The sequence below is a fragment of the Penaeus japonicus genome, unplaced genomic scaffold, assembly GCF_977035675.1.
Source record: "Penaeus japonicus unplaced genomic scaffold, GWHDUDI00000001_assembly GWHDUDI00000016, whole genome shotgun sequence".
In the NCBI taxonomy this organism is placed as follows: domain Eukaryota; kingdom Metazoa; phylum Arthropoda; class Malacostraca; order Decapoda; family Penaeidae; genus Penaeus; species Penaeus japonicus.
The window spans coordinates 28,187,932-28,207,931 of NW_028234418.1; the positions used below are offsets into that span (position 1 = coordinate 28,187,932).

Sequence of the window (20,000 nt, forward strand, 5' to 3'; positions counted from 1 at the left end):
TAACTGTCTTCATATCTCTACGAACACGTCTTTCCCGACATAAAAATAATCTTGATGCCTGTACAAACACGTATTCCCAGATACAAAATGAGTCTTGATACCAGTACAAGCACGCAATTCCAGATATTAAAATAATAATCTGAACATCTGCACAAACACGCATTTCCTAATATAGAAACAGCGTATAATTACGTTCTGATTAGATATGAGATATATCTAACGACCACGTATGCCATTTGACGCCTGACTTTGTTGCCATCGCCATGAAATGTAAACAACGTCTCTGTGATTCGAAAGGGACACTTATGTCTACCATGATGCAGACGCTGCCATCATCACGACGATAAGTGTCGTAACGACCTGCATGATTTCGCAATACTACACTGCAAAGATTATCTCTTTATTTTACCTCAAAGTGAGATATTATTAATACGTCTCTTCATCATATTACCGATGAATGACATCCCTATGACATCCCTATCTCACTACGTGTACAATAACAAATATTTTCGACCGTGCCAATAATGGATACATGACACTGAAATGTGGAGACACGCAACCCTCATGTCAGATCTGTATGCCAGAGAGCAGTCATGGGCGTGATCATAAACACAAGCACATAAACTCACAGACCGGAACATCAACACAACAGGGGCACCACCTGTCAGAAGGAAGGGAGGAAGGGATGGGCGTCCCAAGGGAGAGAGGGGAAGGGGGTGGGGGGAGAGTGGCGGGAGAAGGGAGAGGTTCATAGTGTTTTGAAGGAGGGAAATGAGGGGGGGGGGCAGGTGTTCGTGATACCCAGCACTCGCTGATGTTTCAACTGACTCAAGTATCGGAGGGAACAAAGAGCGAGGAGGGGAGGGGAGGGGAAGGGGAAAGAAAGAAGGGGGAGAGAGAGAGAGAGAGAGAGAGAGAGAGAGAGAGAGAGAGAGAGAGAGAGAGAGAGAGAGAGAGAGAGAGAGAGAGAGAGAGAGAGAGAGAGAGAGAGAGGAGAGAGAGGGAGAGAGGGGAGAGAGAGAGAGAGAGGCAGGGGAGAGAGAGAGAGAGGAGGAGGAGAGAGAGAGAGAGGAGGGGAGAGAGAGAGAGAGGAGAGAGAGAGAGAGAGAGAGAGAGAGAGAGAGAGAGAGAGAGAGAGAGAGAGAGAGAGAGAGAGAGAGAGAGAGAGAGAGAGAGAGAGAGAGAGAGGGAGGGATAAGAGAAAGAGAGAGGGATAAGAGAAAGAGAGAGAGGGGGGAAGAGAGAGAGAAAAAATAAATAAAGAGAGGAAGCGAGAAAAATAATAAGAGAAAGAGAGGGAGAAAAAGAAAAGGATAAAGAAAGACTAAGTGAGAGAGAGATAATGTGTGTGTGGGGTGGAAGGAGGGGGACGCACGAGGCATGCAACAGCTTGAGCGGAATTGTTCGTTTAAAATTAGTCCCAGAACATTGCCGGGAACCAGTTACATGTGGTTGCATACGTGCTCTTGTGTACGGACACATAAATAATACATCTGCTAGCCATTTGATAAACACTATTCTTGGGAAGTAACATGAAAACAGGATAATATCTCTCTCTCTCTCTCTCTCTCTCTCTCTCTCTCTCTCTCTCTCTCTCTCTCTCTCTCTCTCTCTCTCTCTCTCTCTCTCTCTCTCTCTCTCTCTCTCACAGACACACTTATATTTATGCAATGTATGTATATATTCTGTATGCATTTATATGTGTATGCATATATGTATATGTATGTACGTATGTATGCTTGCATATGCATGCATATGAATAGTTATGAATAGTGTGTATGTGGGAGAGAGAGAAAGGGAGGAGAGGGAGAGGGAGAGGGAGAGGGAGAGGGAGGGGGAGGGAGAGAGAGAGGGGGAGGGAGGGAGGGAGGGAGGGAGAGAGGGAGGGAGGAAGGGAGGGAGAGAGGGAGGGAGGGAGGGAGGGAGAAAGAAAGAAAGAGAACGTGAAAGAAAGAAAGTGAGAAGAGAGAGAGAGAGAGAGAGAGAGAGAGAGAGAGGGAGGAAGAGAGGAAGAGAGGAAGAGAGGAAGAGAGGAAGAGAGGAAGAGAGGAAGAGAGAAAGAGAGAAAGAGAGAAAGAGAGAAAGAGAGAAAGAGAGAGGAAAGAAGAGGAGAAGAGAAAGAGGGGAGAAGAGAGAAAGAGGAGAAGAGAGAGAGAAGAGAGAGAGAAAAGGAAGAGAGAGAGGAAAAAAAGAGAGAAAGAGAAAGAGAAGAGAGAGAGAAGAGAGAGAGAAAAAAGAGAAAGAAAGAAAAGAAGGAGAAAAAGAGAAAAGAAAGAGAAGAGAGAGAGAAAGAGAAGAGAAAGAGAGAAAGAGAGAAAAAGAGAAAGAGAAAGCGAGAGAGAACGAGGATAAGAGAAAGCGAGAGAGAGAACGAAGAAAAGAGAAAGGGAAAGAGAACGAGGAAAAAAGAAAGAGAACGAGGAAAAGAGAAAGGGAAAGAGAACGAGGAAAAAAGAAAGAGAAAGAGAACGAGGAAAAGAGAAAGAGAGAGAAAAAAAAACGAAAGAGAGAGAGAACGAGGAAGAGAAAGAAAGAAAGGGAGAAAGCGAAAGAGAAAGCGAGAGAGAAGGAAGAGGAGAGAAGAGAAAAAGAGAGAAAGAGAAAGAGAAAGAGAAAGAGAAAGAGAAAGAGAAAGAGAAAGAGAAAGAGAAAGAGAAAGAGAAAGAGAAAAAGAGAAAAAGAGAGAAAGAGAAAGAGAAAAAGAGAAAGAGAAAGAGAAAGAGAAAGAAAGAGAACAAAAGAGAGAAAGAGAACAAAAGAGAGAAAGAAAGGAAGAAAGTGAGAAAGAGAGAGAGAAAGGAAGAAAGTGAGAAAGAGAGTGAATGAGTAAAGGAGTAAAGAAGTTAAAGAAGTGAATAAGTGAATGAGTGAATGAGTGAATGAGTGTGCGTGCAAGTATGGATTTTACGCGCTCGTTTGTATACGTGTATATGTGCACGTATCATCTGAACTCCCAATCTTCACCACCCCTTTTTGTCCTTTAGTCAAGAATTCATGCCCAGCCAGTTCATTTCCGAGGCAAGTTCTTGCGATGGCCCTCCTCCCCCGCATTCTTCGCTTTGCGACTCCACACATAGTCAAAAGTGGATTATTTCTAGTCGTTTTATGCTTCCGACTGATTCCATCTGCCTTGGCAACAAGGATCGGAGCTAATTCTCGCTCTAAAACGTCAGGAGCCTTTCGTAATGAACGGACTGAACCGAATGTCTTCCCTCCGATGACGGAAGGCCTTGGCCCTCAATGTTTTTTACGATATATAAATAATGATAATGATAATAATAATAATAATAATAATAATAATAATAATAATAATAATAAATAAATAATAATCATAAAAAGCATATGTAGCAATCTGCTATATCTATAAATGGAAGAATCATTATTATTTCAAGGACGGGCATCAGACACATATCAAACATCATAACTATACATACTTTGGCTTAACTGGATCATCACCATATCCTATTAAATATCATTCTACAAATACTCACACTCACAGAACATACAACAATTTCTCAGATAATACACACATCCCCCCCCCCCCCGCCGTCATGCACACACAGGTACGCATGAGGGCATGAAGGTTGGTCAGCTCGCGCACGTAAGCACATGAACGAGCGAGGAGGGGGGGCGGGGCGACGCGCGGAGGGCGGGAATCAAGACCGAAAGATTTCGCGGATCGTGACCAACCGCGCGGCGGCGCCAACATGTCTGGCCAGCCCCGCAGAGGAAGGAGGGGCGAGGAGGGGGAGTGGGGGAAGGAGAGGGAAGCTAAGTGGGGAGGAGGGAGAGGGGAAGGGGGACGCAGGAGGAGGAGGGAGAGGGGAAGGGGGACGCAGGAGGAGGAGGGAGAGGGGAAGGGGGACGCTGGAGGAGAGGGGAAGGGGACGCAGGAGGAGAGGGGAAGGGAGAGGGAGGAGGAAAGGAGATGGGAGAGGGAGGAGGAAAGGGGAAGGGGGGAGGGGAGGCCTGGGTTCGTACGGAACACCCTGACAAACTGCACGTACACAGCGTTCACACCTACGTACCTTGTGTCGCAGCGGGCACCCTCAGGCCCAGAGTGCACTTCTGCCATCCACTTTCCTTTCCCCGTTCTACCAACGCAGCTGCCCGTCACTTACCCGTGACGTCATCGGGCATTTCTGGCCCCTAGCATAATCATCTTGCGACCTCAAAGTTCAGATAACCATCCGTTGCAGACTAGGAGGTCGCCCGTCTAGAGCATTACCACCGACTATACAAATACTTCAGGTAACATTTAGTACCAACCATAGCGCGACTCGGCGTCAACGTCCCACACAGGACGATCAAGCAAAGGCACTGGGTGTACTATTACAAACATTCTTCCCAAATACCTTGCCAAAGCGTCTCCAACCTCTGCAAAGGCCCCGGTCCATTTTGAACATGCATATCACATATCTTACATTTACGTAAGATGCTTATCACAGACATCATCAACTCTCAATTCTTACATATAAACATGTAAGCATTATAAACACACTCCCTCCCTATGTTCTGTTTCTTTGTTTCTCACACACGCTTAAACAAATATATATAAGGAGTGAATTAGAAATTCTTTTCTATCTTAACTATAAGGAAACAATGATCTTAACAATGTTGAAATGTAAGTTACAAATTAACATCTTCAAGTAGCCCAAACCCATCAAATATTCATAAAGTGTATAAAATCACGATTATCCCTGCAACTTAACCACTTGTTTGAAAAAAAAATAAAATAAAAAAACGTCTGAACCTCATGGGTTCACTTGTCAAATTAGCAAATAACTCCCATACTGTAACAGCCAACCTACTGTAACATTTGATAATAAATTTGGATTTTAACTAATTGACAATTGAAATCCTTCTTTCTTTCTTTCTTAACAAATAGATGGTTCCATAAGCACTTTGTCATCAAGGAGTCACTTAAGAATGGGAAAACAGGTGAGGTCAGGTAGGCCTATTATATGACTTCTTGGTGACTCAGTCCATGTGGTACCATTTATGTGTTAAAAACATTGTAAATTAAACCATAGTAGATGTTCCATATTCTCTGCGTTGATTGGTTAAAGATCTTATCACAATAGAAATAAATAATTGAAAATTACCAAGTAATCAAAAAAGGACTTTGTACTTCGACAACCCAGGAAAGGTGGCCAATCTATATTCTAATGTAACTTTATATATATATATATCTATTTAAGTCTATTTTCCCAAAAAATGTTTCATAAAGCATATAATTCATATAAAAAAAAGGACAGGAAAAGTTGAAGTATTACTGATCTTATTTTACATGTGGCAGTTAAAAGGAAATAATATTTATCTGTTTTGGTATATAGAACACTGTTACACTCTATAGACCCCTGGGAACTTGAGATTTCTGTATTTCCATATACATAATTTCAAACATGTATAGTGGTATTAGGAATTGTAACATCAAATGAAATATACATGCTACTAGTCTTGAACAATACTGCATAATGTCTATTTCTAGACAATGAAAGATAATAATTTCAAAACAATTTCTATACATATAACATTCATAGACTACAATGAGGTCCAAAATGTTGAGAGTCTGAAGAACATTTTTCTACTTTATATGAGTCTTTACATGTTTTTAATCACAAATATTTTTTGTTTTTGTTTTAGATATGAAATAATTGTGAGAAATCAATTTAAGTATCCTCCTTTGTTTGTGCAGGAATTATGTAGGCATAATTTTTCAATGACAAAAAACACTAAACCATCTGAAGGATAATGAAGGATAATATTATGGTAGTTTGTATTCTACCAAACTTGCTAAACTATGATTAATCATATTCATTAAACTAAAAAATATCTAAGCAAAAAAGGCAAAAAGCTATTCAGAATGCAAACTTTAACAGAGAAATATGTACAAACTAAATATTTCAACTCTAGGTCTTCTTCAGGAAAAGAAGTCCTATAAGACTCATTAGGATGTTAAGTCAGTGCACCACAGAAGACATTCATTCTCTTGACAACCATATTTAGCTAAATCAACTCTTAATCTAAAATTATGTCCTATAAATTATTTTACAGTAAAATATTTTACGCATTACAATAGAAACAACTTTTCTGGGTGCATACATGATCACCAAAGTACTATGTATATATATATCTAAAATGTCACAATGTTCGAGTAGATAAGTAGCGTTATGAAGTTTTGTTCCCATTAAAAACTTATCATGTAGTAATTATTACAACTATCAAATTTGAGTTACTGTAATGACCATTTTTGACATTTGCAGAATTATTTGCAATTGTGATATGAGAAAGAGCAACAAACAGAAAAAAAGGGAGAAAGAGGGAAAGAAACAGAGAATGAGAATAATAATTGCAAAGGCTAATACAAGTAAACATTAGAAAAATATTATTCAAAATAATATTGAGTAATAATTCTGGGTATCATAAAGCATACAAAAATATATAATAATAAGAGAAAGATAGAAAAAAAGAATGGAATGGAATGAAAAAATACAATAAAAAATAGCAATTCAACGATAATCATCTCTAGTTTTGCTGTCAAGAACTTCCAGAATACACCAAGAAAAGCATCCTCCGAAATATCTTCAAGGCCATATCAGAAATAGCAGCATTTGGGTTGTGTACGTGTTTAACCTCAGGTCATTGTGCGTTTGACAACCCTTATTAACATTTAATCGCGCTCTAATTGTCGTTTCATAAACCGTGAACAACAAAACCCATTACCCTGTTTCAATTTACATGAATGTCCGCTTGGACAACGGATTGCAAGTGCCAGAGAGACCAAAATCTGAAATATCAGGCTGCTGTGCTAATGACGTACTTGTAACGTACGTGACACTCGCGTACCAAATAGCTCCGACCAGGAAACGACAAATATTAACAAACTCCTGCATTAACAGGCTGATATTCCATACTCACCACCCAGAGTCTTTTCATCGCTACTACGACGTGGAGTGGCCATCGCCAATGATTCCGTCGGAAGAGAGTAAAAATGATTGTTATCCGTGCACCTGTGGCGTCCTCTTTGCGTCACTCCACGATGCTTTGTTTTGGTTTGGGGCGAAACGTCAATGGCTTGTGACGTCATGCGACCAAGCGAGAATCTATAGTAGAGAATTCCGTATCTTTCTTTTGGGGTTTTGTCTTAAGATGTAATGTGGAGGTTTCTATATGCATTACATAAGTATTCTGAATTATATTTTAGAAACGTTAGTAGTCAATGCGAATGTAATCAAATGAGAGTCTTCTTTCAAGATTTTCAATACAAATTGGCCTTTATTCTTCTAATGATCTGCATTTTATATGAAGTAATAAATTATATGGATGAGCCATACTTAGTATATGATCAATTAACAAAAGGATAGGTTAACGAGAATAATCCATGCTACTTCCGTTTCTTTTTTTTGTTCTAGTAACTTTTCATCGGTCTAGCTGATGCATAAATACAACATAAATTATCCCTCCTATTATATGGTTTAATCTCATCAGCAAACCACATCATACACATTTTGGTTTGCAAATCATCTTGCAGATTTCTATAGATTACGGTATAATTGGCTGTGCTACTTGAATCGGGTCCGTCCATGGTGGCGTTACCAGACATTTTGCGACTTTTTATTTAGGGAGGGTCATCGAAATGGGACACAGACTATGCAGGGGTGACACGAAGTACAAGCGTCCCCTTCCAATATACCAAAAAAGCATAAAAATACTATTTTGTCTCCATTACCCTTACTGATTCAATCTAAAAACTTCGATGCTTTGCTCCAGACAGACATTTATAGTTTCAAGGTAATGGGGCGACAAAACATATGCAACCCCTAACCGCTCATTGAAAGGGTAATGAAATATCTTTGACTGAGAAGTATCAACTCAAAAATACAATAGGTTTAATGATGAATGTCATGAAACAGTCTATTCGAATGTCTGTCTGTCAAAACGAGTTGACTCTATTATAAAGAATCCTACAAAGTTTCTTTTCACATCAGAGATTAATCAGCAATTTCTCCAAGCAATTTTCAGGTCAAAGAAACACTTCAATATATCAGAAAAAATGCATACCAATTCTTTTTCTTAACTATGTGATTAAATAAGTAGTAGTAAGCTGTGTCCATAAGAGCTTATGCAGGTCAATATTTGTCCCCCCCCTAAAATAACTATCTTAATGGCAGCTTTCAATTTTCGTTTAAAAGTTTATGTGGATGGATGATTCTTGCAAGATAAAGAAGTAAAATTTATGGTAAAAATAAATAAGTGTGAAGACAAACTTTAAATATAATTATTGCAATGGTGAGAGTAACAAAAAAAAATTATAGTGAGTATTACAATTGCACCCAGCAACCAAATGTTAGAAAAAAATAAAATGTCTAGCATAAAAAGAAAGATAAGTAACAGAATCGAACAATAAGATGAGGTCTGTGCCTGCATCACTATTTTTTGAGTGATCTCTTTTGTGCTTCTTTTTCTTCTCATTTCATTGTCTTCTAAGCATCATAGCTCCCTTTCATATAACTGCTGACTGATTTCCTTGTTCCATTAACCTCTCCTTGACTGGCAATTTTGTGGTGTTGGATAACTTTGATCCTGCATATTTTTTCCTTTGATGAAATTACAAGGTATTTACTCCTTCAGTTATGATGACCTATCATACCAAATGCTACTAAATATTACTGTTGATATATCATATAGACTCATTTTTCATACCATAAATCTACAAAATGATGAAAAACACATGCATCTTCAGATACCCAACCCAAACTGAACATCCTATGATGTGGCCCGTCTCAGAAGGATTAAGGGAGTATGTGATGTGTCTCCTTTCACATCTTGGGGAAATACCACATAAATACATCTCGAGGAGACTGCATTCACGGAATCTTGCTTGTATGTTAACAAAATATTGTAGATAACCTTTTTTTTAGGATATGAAAATAGGGTAATATCTTATGAAATAGCTAATCAACAGTACAATATAGTTCTCTTGTAACAACTGATTATTCATGTCATTATTTTAAATAGTTCTTTATCCTTCTATGTAAAAGAGGTTTCATTTTCACAGTAGTCAGAATACCATACGATTTATGATTCTTTTTTCAAATGATTAAAATTCATGTAAATGTGCTGCTGGTTTAACATTTTCTATTCTTTTTATTTTTATATTACAGCCAGTAAGAAAACTGTGACCCTCAAAATAAACCTTTGTCTTATATGCTTTGAAAGGTGTACTGACTTGGAATTCTTTGTCAATTAATCCTCAAGTTTCTCTACTTTCAAGTAGTAATTCATATCTCTTCTAAAACCTCCACAAACCACTAGTATAACTAATATCAACCTAAAAAAAAGAGCACACACAAAAATATATTCACATAGAGATAATAAGCTGTAGGGTTCTGGTTTTATAAATACAGCAAAGTTATTAAATGTTTTATTGATAGACAAAAGTACATTAGTTGCATTACAAAAGAGTTACCAGAGTAGTACAGTTACATATTTTCTCAGCAATAGCGTTGTCATTACCGATAAATTATATATTTCATGCATATATAGAAAGCTTATCAGTTTATCTCCCTTTGCTTGTTTTCATCAATAGATCAAATGAAATAATAATAAAATCTGCATTTTAATAATGCTATATGAATAGATAGTAAATATAATGAGTATATGTGAAACTAAAACTACAAGAAAAGATATCAATACATAAAAAAAGATAAAAATCTGACACACTTTAGGGAATAAAATTCAAATCTGATATAATAGACAGCAATAAATTCTCTAATGCCCAGCACAGGCAGTAGTGGTAAAGCAGAACATATATTATAACAAGTGTTAGAATTCAGGGGTGATTTTCTGGGGTTGGAGAGAAGCTGGTTGAAGTCAACACTTACAAAAAATCTAAAAACTAATTCTTGCATAAACCACTGGCACATTCTTTGATTCACAGTAAAAAATAGAGGATATAACTTACCTACAATCATCAGATTGTACATAACATTAAAGAAGTTCAGGAGAATGGTAAACTCCTGTCCATCACAACCACTAGCTACTTCCAAAAGGATCGTCCTCTCATGCAGTAACATGCACAAGTAACCTCCTATTTAAGAACTGTGAAATTTTCTCCTTAGAGAGATATATACATATAAAATAAAAATCTTGGAAATTTCCCTTTTTTAAGAAAACAACTACTCTGTATAAAAGAACTAAAAATATGATATTAAAAATGAATAAGTGAGCTTTTTGCCCTGACCAGCTCACATACCAGCAACTTCCTCAACTTCAGAACTTCACTTATTATAGAATGTAAAGCTCAACAGAACTTTGTACACAATAAAGTATTGCCAATTAGCTTTGGTAAACCTAAACCCTGCATAGATATAATGCTTCTATATGAAGTATGTTTTAAAGAAAATATAGGACTACATGCAAAGCAAATATAATATATATAATAATAATCTCCTTCATAGAAATAACGCTATAAAATCTTATTGACTTCATGAAACACTGACCACGGAAAGATAATGGGCCACACACGATGGATCAAGTCGGGGCTAAAGTCACTCTAACTCCAGCATAACTCAAGACAACCAACTCTTATTCGTATATGAGGTAAAATTTTGCTAAAGCTATAGGCTGCACGAACACAACCTTTCCGGTCTAGATTCAAACACTGAACACTAAAATCAAAAGCCAATATATTTAAACACTCCTGGTTTCAAATACACAAGCATTTGTATTGAACTCCCATGGCACACTTCAAAAGTTAGACATGACTTAGCAGCCTGACCCCTTCCACCAGTGCAGCTAAATGAATGTATCACAAGCTAAGGAGGTTACAAAAGAAAATATTGGCCGCAGCCAAATACAAGCAAAGGAGCTCTGGTTGGGAATCACGACAGCAGGCACCCAAGTCCCCTCTCCCTGGGAGCAGCATCAACTCTTACCTAAAGATAATGAAACTTTATTTCTACTGTAGCAATTCATGAGTGGAGCCATGAATACTGGAAATATAGCATCACTGCAAAAATCAATGTTAGAAAAGGGCCAGTGATATGAATGTGTTGATGCAGCCATAAGGCCGAGGGATGATATGCCACAACCTACGCATCTCAACCTTACCGGCTGGTTTGGGCCTAAAACTGCTGTCCAACTCCCTTCCAGAAACAACTTTGATGCTTAGGGAAGAACTCCTCAAGGTAGGCCAACTCTTCCCCCACCACAGCAAGAGGCTCCACGCCAGGAGACAAGTACCTAATTTATCACTTAATATTACACTAGCAAAATGTTAACTGGAATTGTAAAATGGCAACTTGTTAAAAGTACAATTATCATATATCCAAATTGATATAGATCTATTATTTCTGCAAAAAATCTATAGAGCTAAAGCATTCATTTAAATGGTAAAAAGGCGATTATCCAGATCTTACAATACAAAATAAATTGGGCACTTATTCCTCAGTGTATCTGATAGGAGCTGCAGCAAGGATCAAGTCACATACACCATCTGAGGAGACAATATTGTGTTTACAGTTTTCCTGAATTATCTGTGGGGCCTGAACAAAGCAATGAGACATTGAGGGATAAACTCGGTTTTGTGCCTACACACCACATTTGGCACAAGATACAGTTCACGAGGGGGAAGACACACCTCCCCATAACCTAAGGCTGATTCACGCAAGGGGGGGGGGGACGCAGCGGAGAAGGTGATCGAGCCTGGACTGCATGGATAGCATGTGTGATGGCTAACTATGTATGACCCGTACAGAAATTCTCTTAGAAGCAAGGACTGCAGGTGTGTGAGCACTGTCTTCTCCAGTAATGATGGCTACTTTTTCTTTTATCATTATACACCACATGTTTAAAATCTATATGAAATCTATGAATTATTTCTCCTCACAGTGCAGAATCAGGCACCTTCATCCCACGTCTCCATCACTTCTAATATCTGTTCCTGTTTTACCATAAACCTACAACAACAAAAACATGTGTGACTGCCAGAAATGTAGAGATTTTGTATTTTCTATAAGGATTTCCAAGACCATGAAGGCCTAAAATGTGCAGTTAAATGTGTTAATACTTTTCATGTCCAGTACTCAAAATCTGGCAACAGATGAAAGTAAATTGCTGTTGTAAGTTACTGGCATGACAAGACTATTTATGGCAACAGTATGATGCACCGTATACGTTATTTAGACCGTTTGATTCAGTCTTCAAATTATTACTTAATGATACTCTGTTTAAAGTTATAAAACCTTGGGCATTGGTGTGTTACCTGCCAAAGACTACACGTGGTAATACTAAAAACCAGATCTTGTATCCATAGTTTTAAGCTAAAGTTGTCATCAGGTAATAAAGTAAATTGTCATGTATGGCAGACCGGACGACCCCACAGTCAATTTCTCCCCTAAAAGAAACTACTCGCAATAAACACACACAGCAGACACACTCAAATAATCTCAGAGGCCGTTATCCATCTCTACAAACACAGGCATGCAAAACTCTTCAAACAAGAAGACCTCACGGGAGGCAGCCACTATATAGGGTTGAATAATATATATGAATGCTATCAGTTCTACACGCTATAATCTTACTAATAATATAAAGTAATAAAGAGGCATTGCATATGCAGTTTCATTTTAGATTCTAAAGTCTTACAGGTACTAGGGGGTTCTAAATTTTTGCACAGTAAAAGTCAAAACCTTAAATTATGAAAAATTTGTCCAAGTATAGACAGAGGAAAGACACTTAGAAGGTGAAACCAGCAAATTGCATCCAAAAATGTGTCAGGGTCAGTTGTTCAGAGCTTGGGGGACCCGTCTCTCACCATCAACTCTGCCTCAAATTTGCACGTGGCCCCACGTGCTACAACACCGCCTGCAGCTCTCAAACACTAAATTATTCGCTTCTTGAAAGTCCTGGATATGTTGACTTGTGTTGAAAAATGGAGGTACAATGATGAAGCCAATATATGAGATTATGATAGCCATTATGAATATAAGCAGTGTTTTATATGAGATATGATAAGAGCTTATCCACCTACAGGAATGATCTATAGATAAATTCTCCCTCAACAAATGCTGGAGGGAACACATCCCCGGTCTAAAAGGCAAAAATAATCGCTTCTTCTACTGTATTAACTACTTTTTTCCCTGAGGGAAAATATGTTTCATCAGATGACTACATTTTCTAGTGAGGTGGTAATATCATGAGGAAGCCCGGTGTATCTGTGTCACAAATTTCTACTGGTAGAGTCACCCTGGTGGAAAGCCTAGGTATTCTGTTAAAAGTATATGATATATGGAATGACATCTATTTAGTTCTCAATCTGAATGATATATCTCCATTATGTGGAGCCAAAACGTGGATATAATAATGGCGTCTGATACACCTTGAGAAGTAAGGCCAAAGACTAGACATCCAGTTTATCTTACCTACACTCTATATAAAGACCTCTTGGCACTGACCTGGTAACAGAATATTTATAATGTTCTTAATAAAGCCTTTGTCTCAACTTAGGTCTCACTTCTCAGTGTCTGGTGAACAACGCAAACTTGTGTTTTACTGACTGTAAGACGGAGTGTCATCGAGGATCAACCTTCCCTGAGTAGCAGTGGGTAGCCGAGCCCTAGTGAGCCTCCCCTATAAGGATGCACCGACTTTGTCACAAACCTTACATGAAATGGGGCATGGGAGCACTGACCCATACTCCTCATGCATTCATCCTGCTGATCGTCCAAGCTTAATATCTGACTAAAATCTTAACTAACGACCACCGATATATCTAATTAATATATGGCAATATATGGTCACTCTACTTCTCACTTTGGATTTCTTGAATAAAATTTGACATACTATTGCCTACCATCCTTGCAGCTGGAGGTTTTTACTCCAGCCCCTGACAAGAAGCTCTGGGTGTGTGTTATCAAAACACAGCACACACAACTTTCAACCATTCATTCTAAAGCCATCAGATCAAATACCCTAAAGCTAAAATGACCACAACCTGAAACACAAGATGGCTACAAGACTTGAGTTATGCCTCATATACTGCAAGTTGGAAGAAAGCGTAATACGTGGCCATCTGGCATCCAGATGGATGGTCATGGTAAAACTTCAGGGTCTATTAAAGCTGTTACCAGGAGCTAGGACAGCCATCCTGTTCACTAACGCTGAAGGGTCTCTCACAACAAACTATTTACACCCCGTCTCGCTTGTTCGACCTTTTCCCTGTTGAGAGAGAAAAACAAAAAAAAAAAAAAAAAAAAAACAGAAAGAGAGGAACACTTCACTTACATTCTTCTTAAATATGCGGGCAAGAACAATGGCAACTTACAAATACAGTACTGAAATAGTTTTGGTACCTTGTGAGAAACACTTCATGTTACATATATCCTTAACAATTTAGCATGTGAATAAGTACAAAAGTGAAATACTTAGCAGTCCTTCCCTAAAAAGTACATTAGGGAATTTGCTCTTTGATTATTTCTTGCATTCTGTAAAATGTGTCCAAACATCTCCGGAGGTGTATATATTCACTCCTGCGTCTCTTGAAAGGAGTAAGTCGAACAAACGAGGATCGAGTTCTGACCTCTGCTGCAGCCACCTTTTCTCCTGACCACCACAACCAGAAACTCCACAACACAATGCTGGTGATTTTATCTATTTATATGCTTACTTTTTAATGTGCTGTGATTTGCTAACTTTCTTTCTTTTGGGGCCTGTTAATGCCAGTGAACTGCTTCTGCACCAACCCTGTTATTCTCGCTATGGTTATCATCTTAACTGAAGTATGGGAAAGCTTAGGAGATTTTTAAGGCTGGGTTTTACAGTGCTCACTGGAAGTTAAGCTTGTCACTTCACACTTACAGATGCTTCATGAGACTCTCCAGAGAGAGCTTTTGATTCTGCTTCAACAGGACCCATGGGGCGATCCATCCTGTCGGCTCCCCTGTTCCCATTTTCTCCTTGTACTTTCTCAAGCCTGCTGTTTTCTTTTGCTGCTATTTCCTTTTGCCATTCAGGATCATCACCATAGGGAGAGTCTGGATGGTTATAGCCTGGTGAATATGGCTCTTCCTTAGGTTCTTGTAACTGTACAATAGGTTCTAGATTAGGGCCATCTTCAGTTCCCTCATCTCCATCTTCAGTACCATCATCTAATTCGTCGTCATCATCATCATCATCAAAGTCTTCCTCATTTTCTCCATCTCCTGGTTCTTCTGACTGCATCAAATACTTTGATTCCCTCAAGATCTTGATTTTTAAACTCTTGATAGGGTGGCGTTTCTTTTTGTGTGTTTTAAGGCATCTTTTTAATCTAAACATTGCTGGACATTCATCACATTTGATTCTACGCCGCCCTTGCCCTGGTCCTTTCCCATGCATCCTTTGAATGTGGGTCTTCAGGTTGGATCGCTGGGCAAATCCCGCCCCACAGTGATCACATTCAAAAGGCCTTTCCCCAGAGTGTAATTTCATATGAATTCGTAAGTTGCTCATCATGGTGAATTTTGCCCCACATTCCAAGCAGTTATATGGCTTGATTGCACTTGGATTTTTTTTCCTTCCTCTCCTTGCTGGAGTTCCAGTTTCTCCACTATGTACTCTGTTTTTATGGGCTTTAAGATTTGACTTCTGTGTGAAAGCTTTGTCACACTGATCACATTTATGTGGCCGTTCACCAGTGTGTGTTACAGCATGAGTTTTGAGGTTGGCAATCTGTCTAAAAGCTGCATCACACTGGTCACACTTGTAAGGCCGTTCATCTGAATGAATTTTCTGATGGGTTTTAAGTGTTGACAATTGAGTAAAGCAAGACTTGCACTCAGGGCACTGATATGGCCTCTCTCCTGTATGAATACGCCTATGGGCCCTAAGATTACCTTGCTGAGTAAATTTTGAGCCACAAACCTCACATGTGAAGGGTTTCTCACCTGTGTGCCTCCACATATGATTCTTTAATTGAGTGCTGTTCTTGAAGACCTTTTCACATTCATTACATTTATGAATGACAGGTATGCGTGGAGGTTTTGGTTCTTTTGGCTTTTTGGGTTTGGGTGGCTTTGGAGCAGAACCCATCTGAGCCTCATGGACAAGCATTGAAGTACCATAATCCTGGTTGTAAGGCTTAATATCATGGTATGGCTTGACTTCCATATCATCATCCAACCCAAGACCTTCACGATGGTCTCTGTCCTGGCTATCACTTATGTACTGGGAAAACTGGGTGTTGTATGGGCTGCTATAAAACTGATGCTGTGGAGGAAGAGATGCGCTTGAGGGGTCAGGCATGGGTGTCACAGAAGCAGCAGGGGTTGGGGGTCCAAGGCTGCTATGGCTCAGGTCTCCGCGGTACATTGAATCGGAGTAGCGTGGGGACTCCACTCGCATGGACTCCCTCATGGGATGAGGAGATTCTGTCATCATTCGATGAGAAGGAGGATCGTAGTGTGAACGCATAGGAGGAATGGATGACTCTGGAGGTGGTGGGAGGTTCATTCTTACCCCTGTGGAGTTACTTCCACTGTCATGATTTATTCGCAGATTTTCAGGCATTAGCTGATGTGATGGTTCTGTCACGCAAAGGTTTTCTGGGACCATGCGTGAAGCATCAGAGGTCACCCTGAGATTCTCTGGCATCATGGGATGGGGCTGTGGGGTCTCTGCACCAACGCGAAGGTGATGTGATGTTTCACCCACTCTAACATGTTGACTTGTTTCTACACCAGGACGATGATGTTGCTGTATATCAGAGCCTATTCGTAGATGCTGAGGAGTGTCTCCACTTAGCCTCATGTGTTGAGAGTTTTCTTCAATACGCATGTGTTGTGGAGTCTCCGCCCCTACTCGCAAGTGCTGTGAATGCTGATGTTGAGGAGTTTCACCTCCTACACGTAGATGCTGTGGTGTTTCTGCACCTACACGGATAAGCTGAGGTGTTTCAGCCCCAACACGCACATGCTGTGGGGTTTCTGCTCGAATGTGTTGAGGTGTTTCATTTCCAACTCTTAAGTTTTCAGGCATCATCCGTTGATTACTTAGGTCCGTGCCATATCTCAGTGGGTCAGATCGTAGACTCTCGTTCGAGGAATAACGCAAATTTTCCGGCATCATTCTTTGGTCAGTTGGGGACCGCAGATTTTCTTGCATGGTCCTTTGGGAAGGGCTAAAGTATTCTCTAAGACTCTCCTGTACCATGCGCTGTGCATCTGCATGGCTTCTGATTGACTCCTGCACTGCACGCTGTGGTGGTTCCGAAGGAGGCCTCAGAGGGTCAGACATTATGCTACGGTAAGAGGTCTCGGGACTTCGAACCGATTCAGACACCTGAGGACGTAAAGCCTCCGCTACAAGACGTTGTGGATCTGACTGAAGTCGTTGTAGGTCAGAAACAAGACGTTGCGCATTTGAGGCTAATTGTTGTAGATTTGATTCTTGCGCTCTCTGCAGGTCAACAGGGTTTCTATAGGGGTCACTTGGAGGTCGCTGGTAAGGGTCAAGACTCTGCTCTTCTGTACGCTGCAGTTCAGATCTAATGCGTTGCAGATCTGCTGGCAGGCGTTGCGGCTCACTAGACTGTCTATATGGGTCAGCAGACATTCTCTGACTATCAATTGCATAGCGACTTTGATCAAGTGTCTCAGCAGCCAATCTATATGATTCTGGAAGATACCTGTGAGCTTCTGGTGGTGCTCCAGTCATGAACTTTGAGCCTGGGAACATCATGTTATGTCCTAATGCCATGAGTTGTGCACTCTGGGACATAAGGCTTGTACTAGGGCTGGAGATGCTTGGGTAGGATGCTGGTAAATTCTGTTGTCCTGGGACTGCAGATGGATGTGGGAACATAGCTCTTCCGTCAAGAGCGCTGGCTGGCGTACTGCTGCGGCTTCCACTCTGCATCTGTTTGGAGGAGACAAAAATTGTCAATAATCATATAAATATAATACATTTCAGTATATTTCTATCACATACCTGGCTAAGCATTTACTCATGAGTTGCCTTTTCTGTCCTAATATTCAAAACTTTGCACTGCAACCACTTTAAAAGGCTTTCCTGGTAACAGAAACACACAAACACAAATGTTTATCTTTAAAATATATTCTACACAAAAGTTACAGAAGAATTAAAGATACAAAAATATCATTTCGAGATACTTGCAGGAGTTAGCTCGTCTTTACTTCCAGTATGTTTTTTCTTTTTCTTTTTTTTTCTTTTTCATTATCATATACCCTTCATGTGACCAAGGGAACAATAATTCCAACATTTTGAAATTGAAATTAATCCTAATGGAAGTAAAGCAAGTGTCTCTTCCTTACCTGCACCTACATAATTATTACACTATCTATTTCACCCTAATTGCAAAGTCCTCTTGAGGAAATGTTTGTCCATGACAAGCTATTCACTTTCTTTTTATACAAATCATTTTAACCCTTCAACACGAGGACGCGTATACTGCGTCCTCGCAGCGCTCACGTCAAACCCGAGGACGCGCATACTGCATCATGGCTGAGTTCTGATGGAATTGAGTTTTCTTTCTTCCGGATACTGTGCGAGATCTTTCAGAATAGAGGTCGGATATGATACGATATATTATTTGACTTTCATTATAATTACTTAAGAGTGGGATTCGTTTATACCAGGGGAGGCATTAATGGGCCCTGCTAGCAATCATTTTATTATTCCTTTATGGAACATTATGTAAAAATATAAAACTTATTATGATTAGTTTACCATACTACTCCAACCGTTATCTTTTGTCATCTGAGTGAGGCCTCTCACCAAGGTCATTCTTTCCATCTTCCTCCCAACCCATGTAAATAACTTGTCACATGCATATGGGGGAAGAAGTTAACCCATCCACGACGGGGGAATTCTAGCCTTGAATGTCCAAATGCCGGGGCGTTCGAATTATTAGGCCTAAATCAATTGAATGGCTGGCACAATACTGTGCCGCCCGGCACTAGCTTTGAAATGCGCGTACAGTACTGTACCGCGCCGTCCTGTGTGGAGTTTAAATAGGCTTTGTGTGATTATTAAAACACCATGATGGATGTTGGTTGAGGGGGTGGATTTTTAGTGTGTGGTTGGGGGATGTACTCTTGGATGAGTCGGAGCTAAATGTTTATGGTGGACGCGCTCCGTTGAGGAGAGGTGGGGAGTATGCACAGGGTGGGATGGGGTTAAGGTTCTGGTGTGTGTAGGCAGTTCTTTACGGCTGGTGATGTTTAGCTTTGGGGGCGGGGGGGGGTCTGCATGTGAGGTTAGAGCTGGATAGGAATCGGCAACTGGTATTGTTCAATATTGATGACACTGAGATCGACAGGCGGCTAAGTCCCTTTTGTGTTGTCAATGTTGATTGGGTTGTTATTTTGGATGGGTAATGGTTGCTCGCTGTAATGTTAGTGGGCGGGTTTAGCGTGTGCGGCTTTACCGTTGGAGGGCTGCGTGGATGATTAGATGGTGTATGGTATTATTTATTTATAATTAATTTTTTTTTATTATTATTGGGGGATTATTATAAAGCTTAAAGCTGGTTGGATGTTGGGTGTGTATGGGTGTTTTGTGTGTGTGTTGTGTGGGGGTGTGTGGTGTGGCAAGGATGTGTGTGTGTTGTATCAGGGGGTGTATATATTTTGTGTGTGGTAAGGGGTTTTTGTGGGGTGTGGGTTGTGAATGTGTTTTTGGTTGGGGTGTTTGTGTGTGGGTGTTGGGGGTGTTATTGTGTGTGGGTGTGTGTTAAGTATGTATTTTTGTGTTTTGTATTGGGGGGTTGGGTGGTGTGGAGGTGGTGGGTGTGTGTTTGTGTGTGGTTGTGTGTGTGGGTGTGTTTTGTGTTTTGGTGTGTTTGTTGTGTTTGTGGTGTGTTTGTTGTGTGAGTGGGGTGTTTTTGTGGGTGTGTGTGTTTTGTTTTTGGGTGTGTGTGTGTTGGGTGGGTGTGTGTGTGTGTGTGTGTGTTTCTTGTTTGTGTGTGTGTGTGTTTTGTGTTTGTGTGTTTGTGTTGT

At 40.0% G+C, this 20,000-nt stretch overlaps 2 protein-coding genes across 2 annotated transcripts in view; both read right to left on the reverse strand.

The window, feature by feature from the left end:
• Nucleotides 1-7,070, reverse strand: part of BNIP3 (BCL2 interacting protein 3) — a 41,940-nt gene extending 34,870 nt beyond the window's left edge. Inside the window, exon 1 of the mRNA XM_042999709.2 lies at nt 6,922-7,070. Within this exon, the coding sequence (XP_042855643.2) occupies nt 6,922-6,964 (43 nt within the window). The 5' untranslated portion in view covers nt 6,965-7,070. The remainder of the gene's footprint in view (nt 1-6,921) is intronic.
• A 2,349-nt stretch (nt 7,071-9,419) lies between these two features.
• The window catches only part of LOC122242434 (uncharacterized), a 39,214-nt gene continuing 28,633 nt past the window's right edge, over nt 9,420-20,000 (reverse strand). Inside the window, exon 4 of the mRNA XM_086545667.1 lies at nt 9,420-17,898. Within this exon, the coding sequence (XP_086401793.1) occupies nt 14,848-17,898 (3,051 nt within the window). The 3' untranslated portion in view covers nt 9,420-14,847. The remainder of the gene's footprint in view (nt 17,899-20,000) is intronic.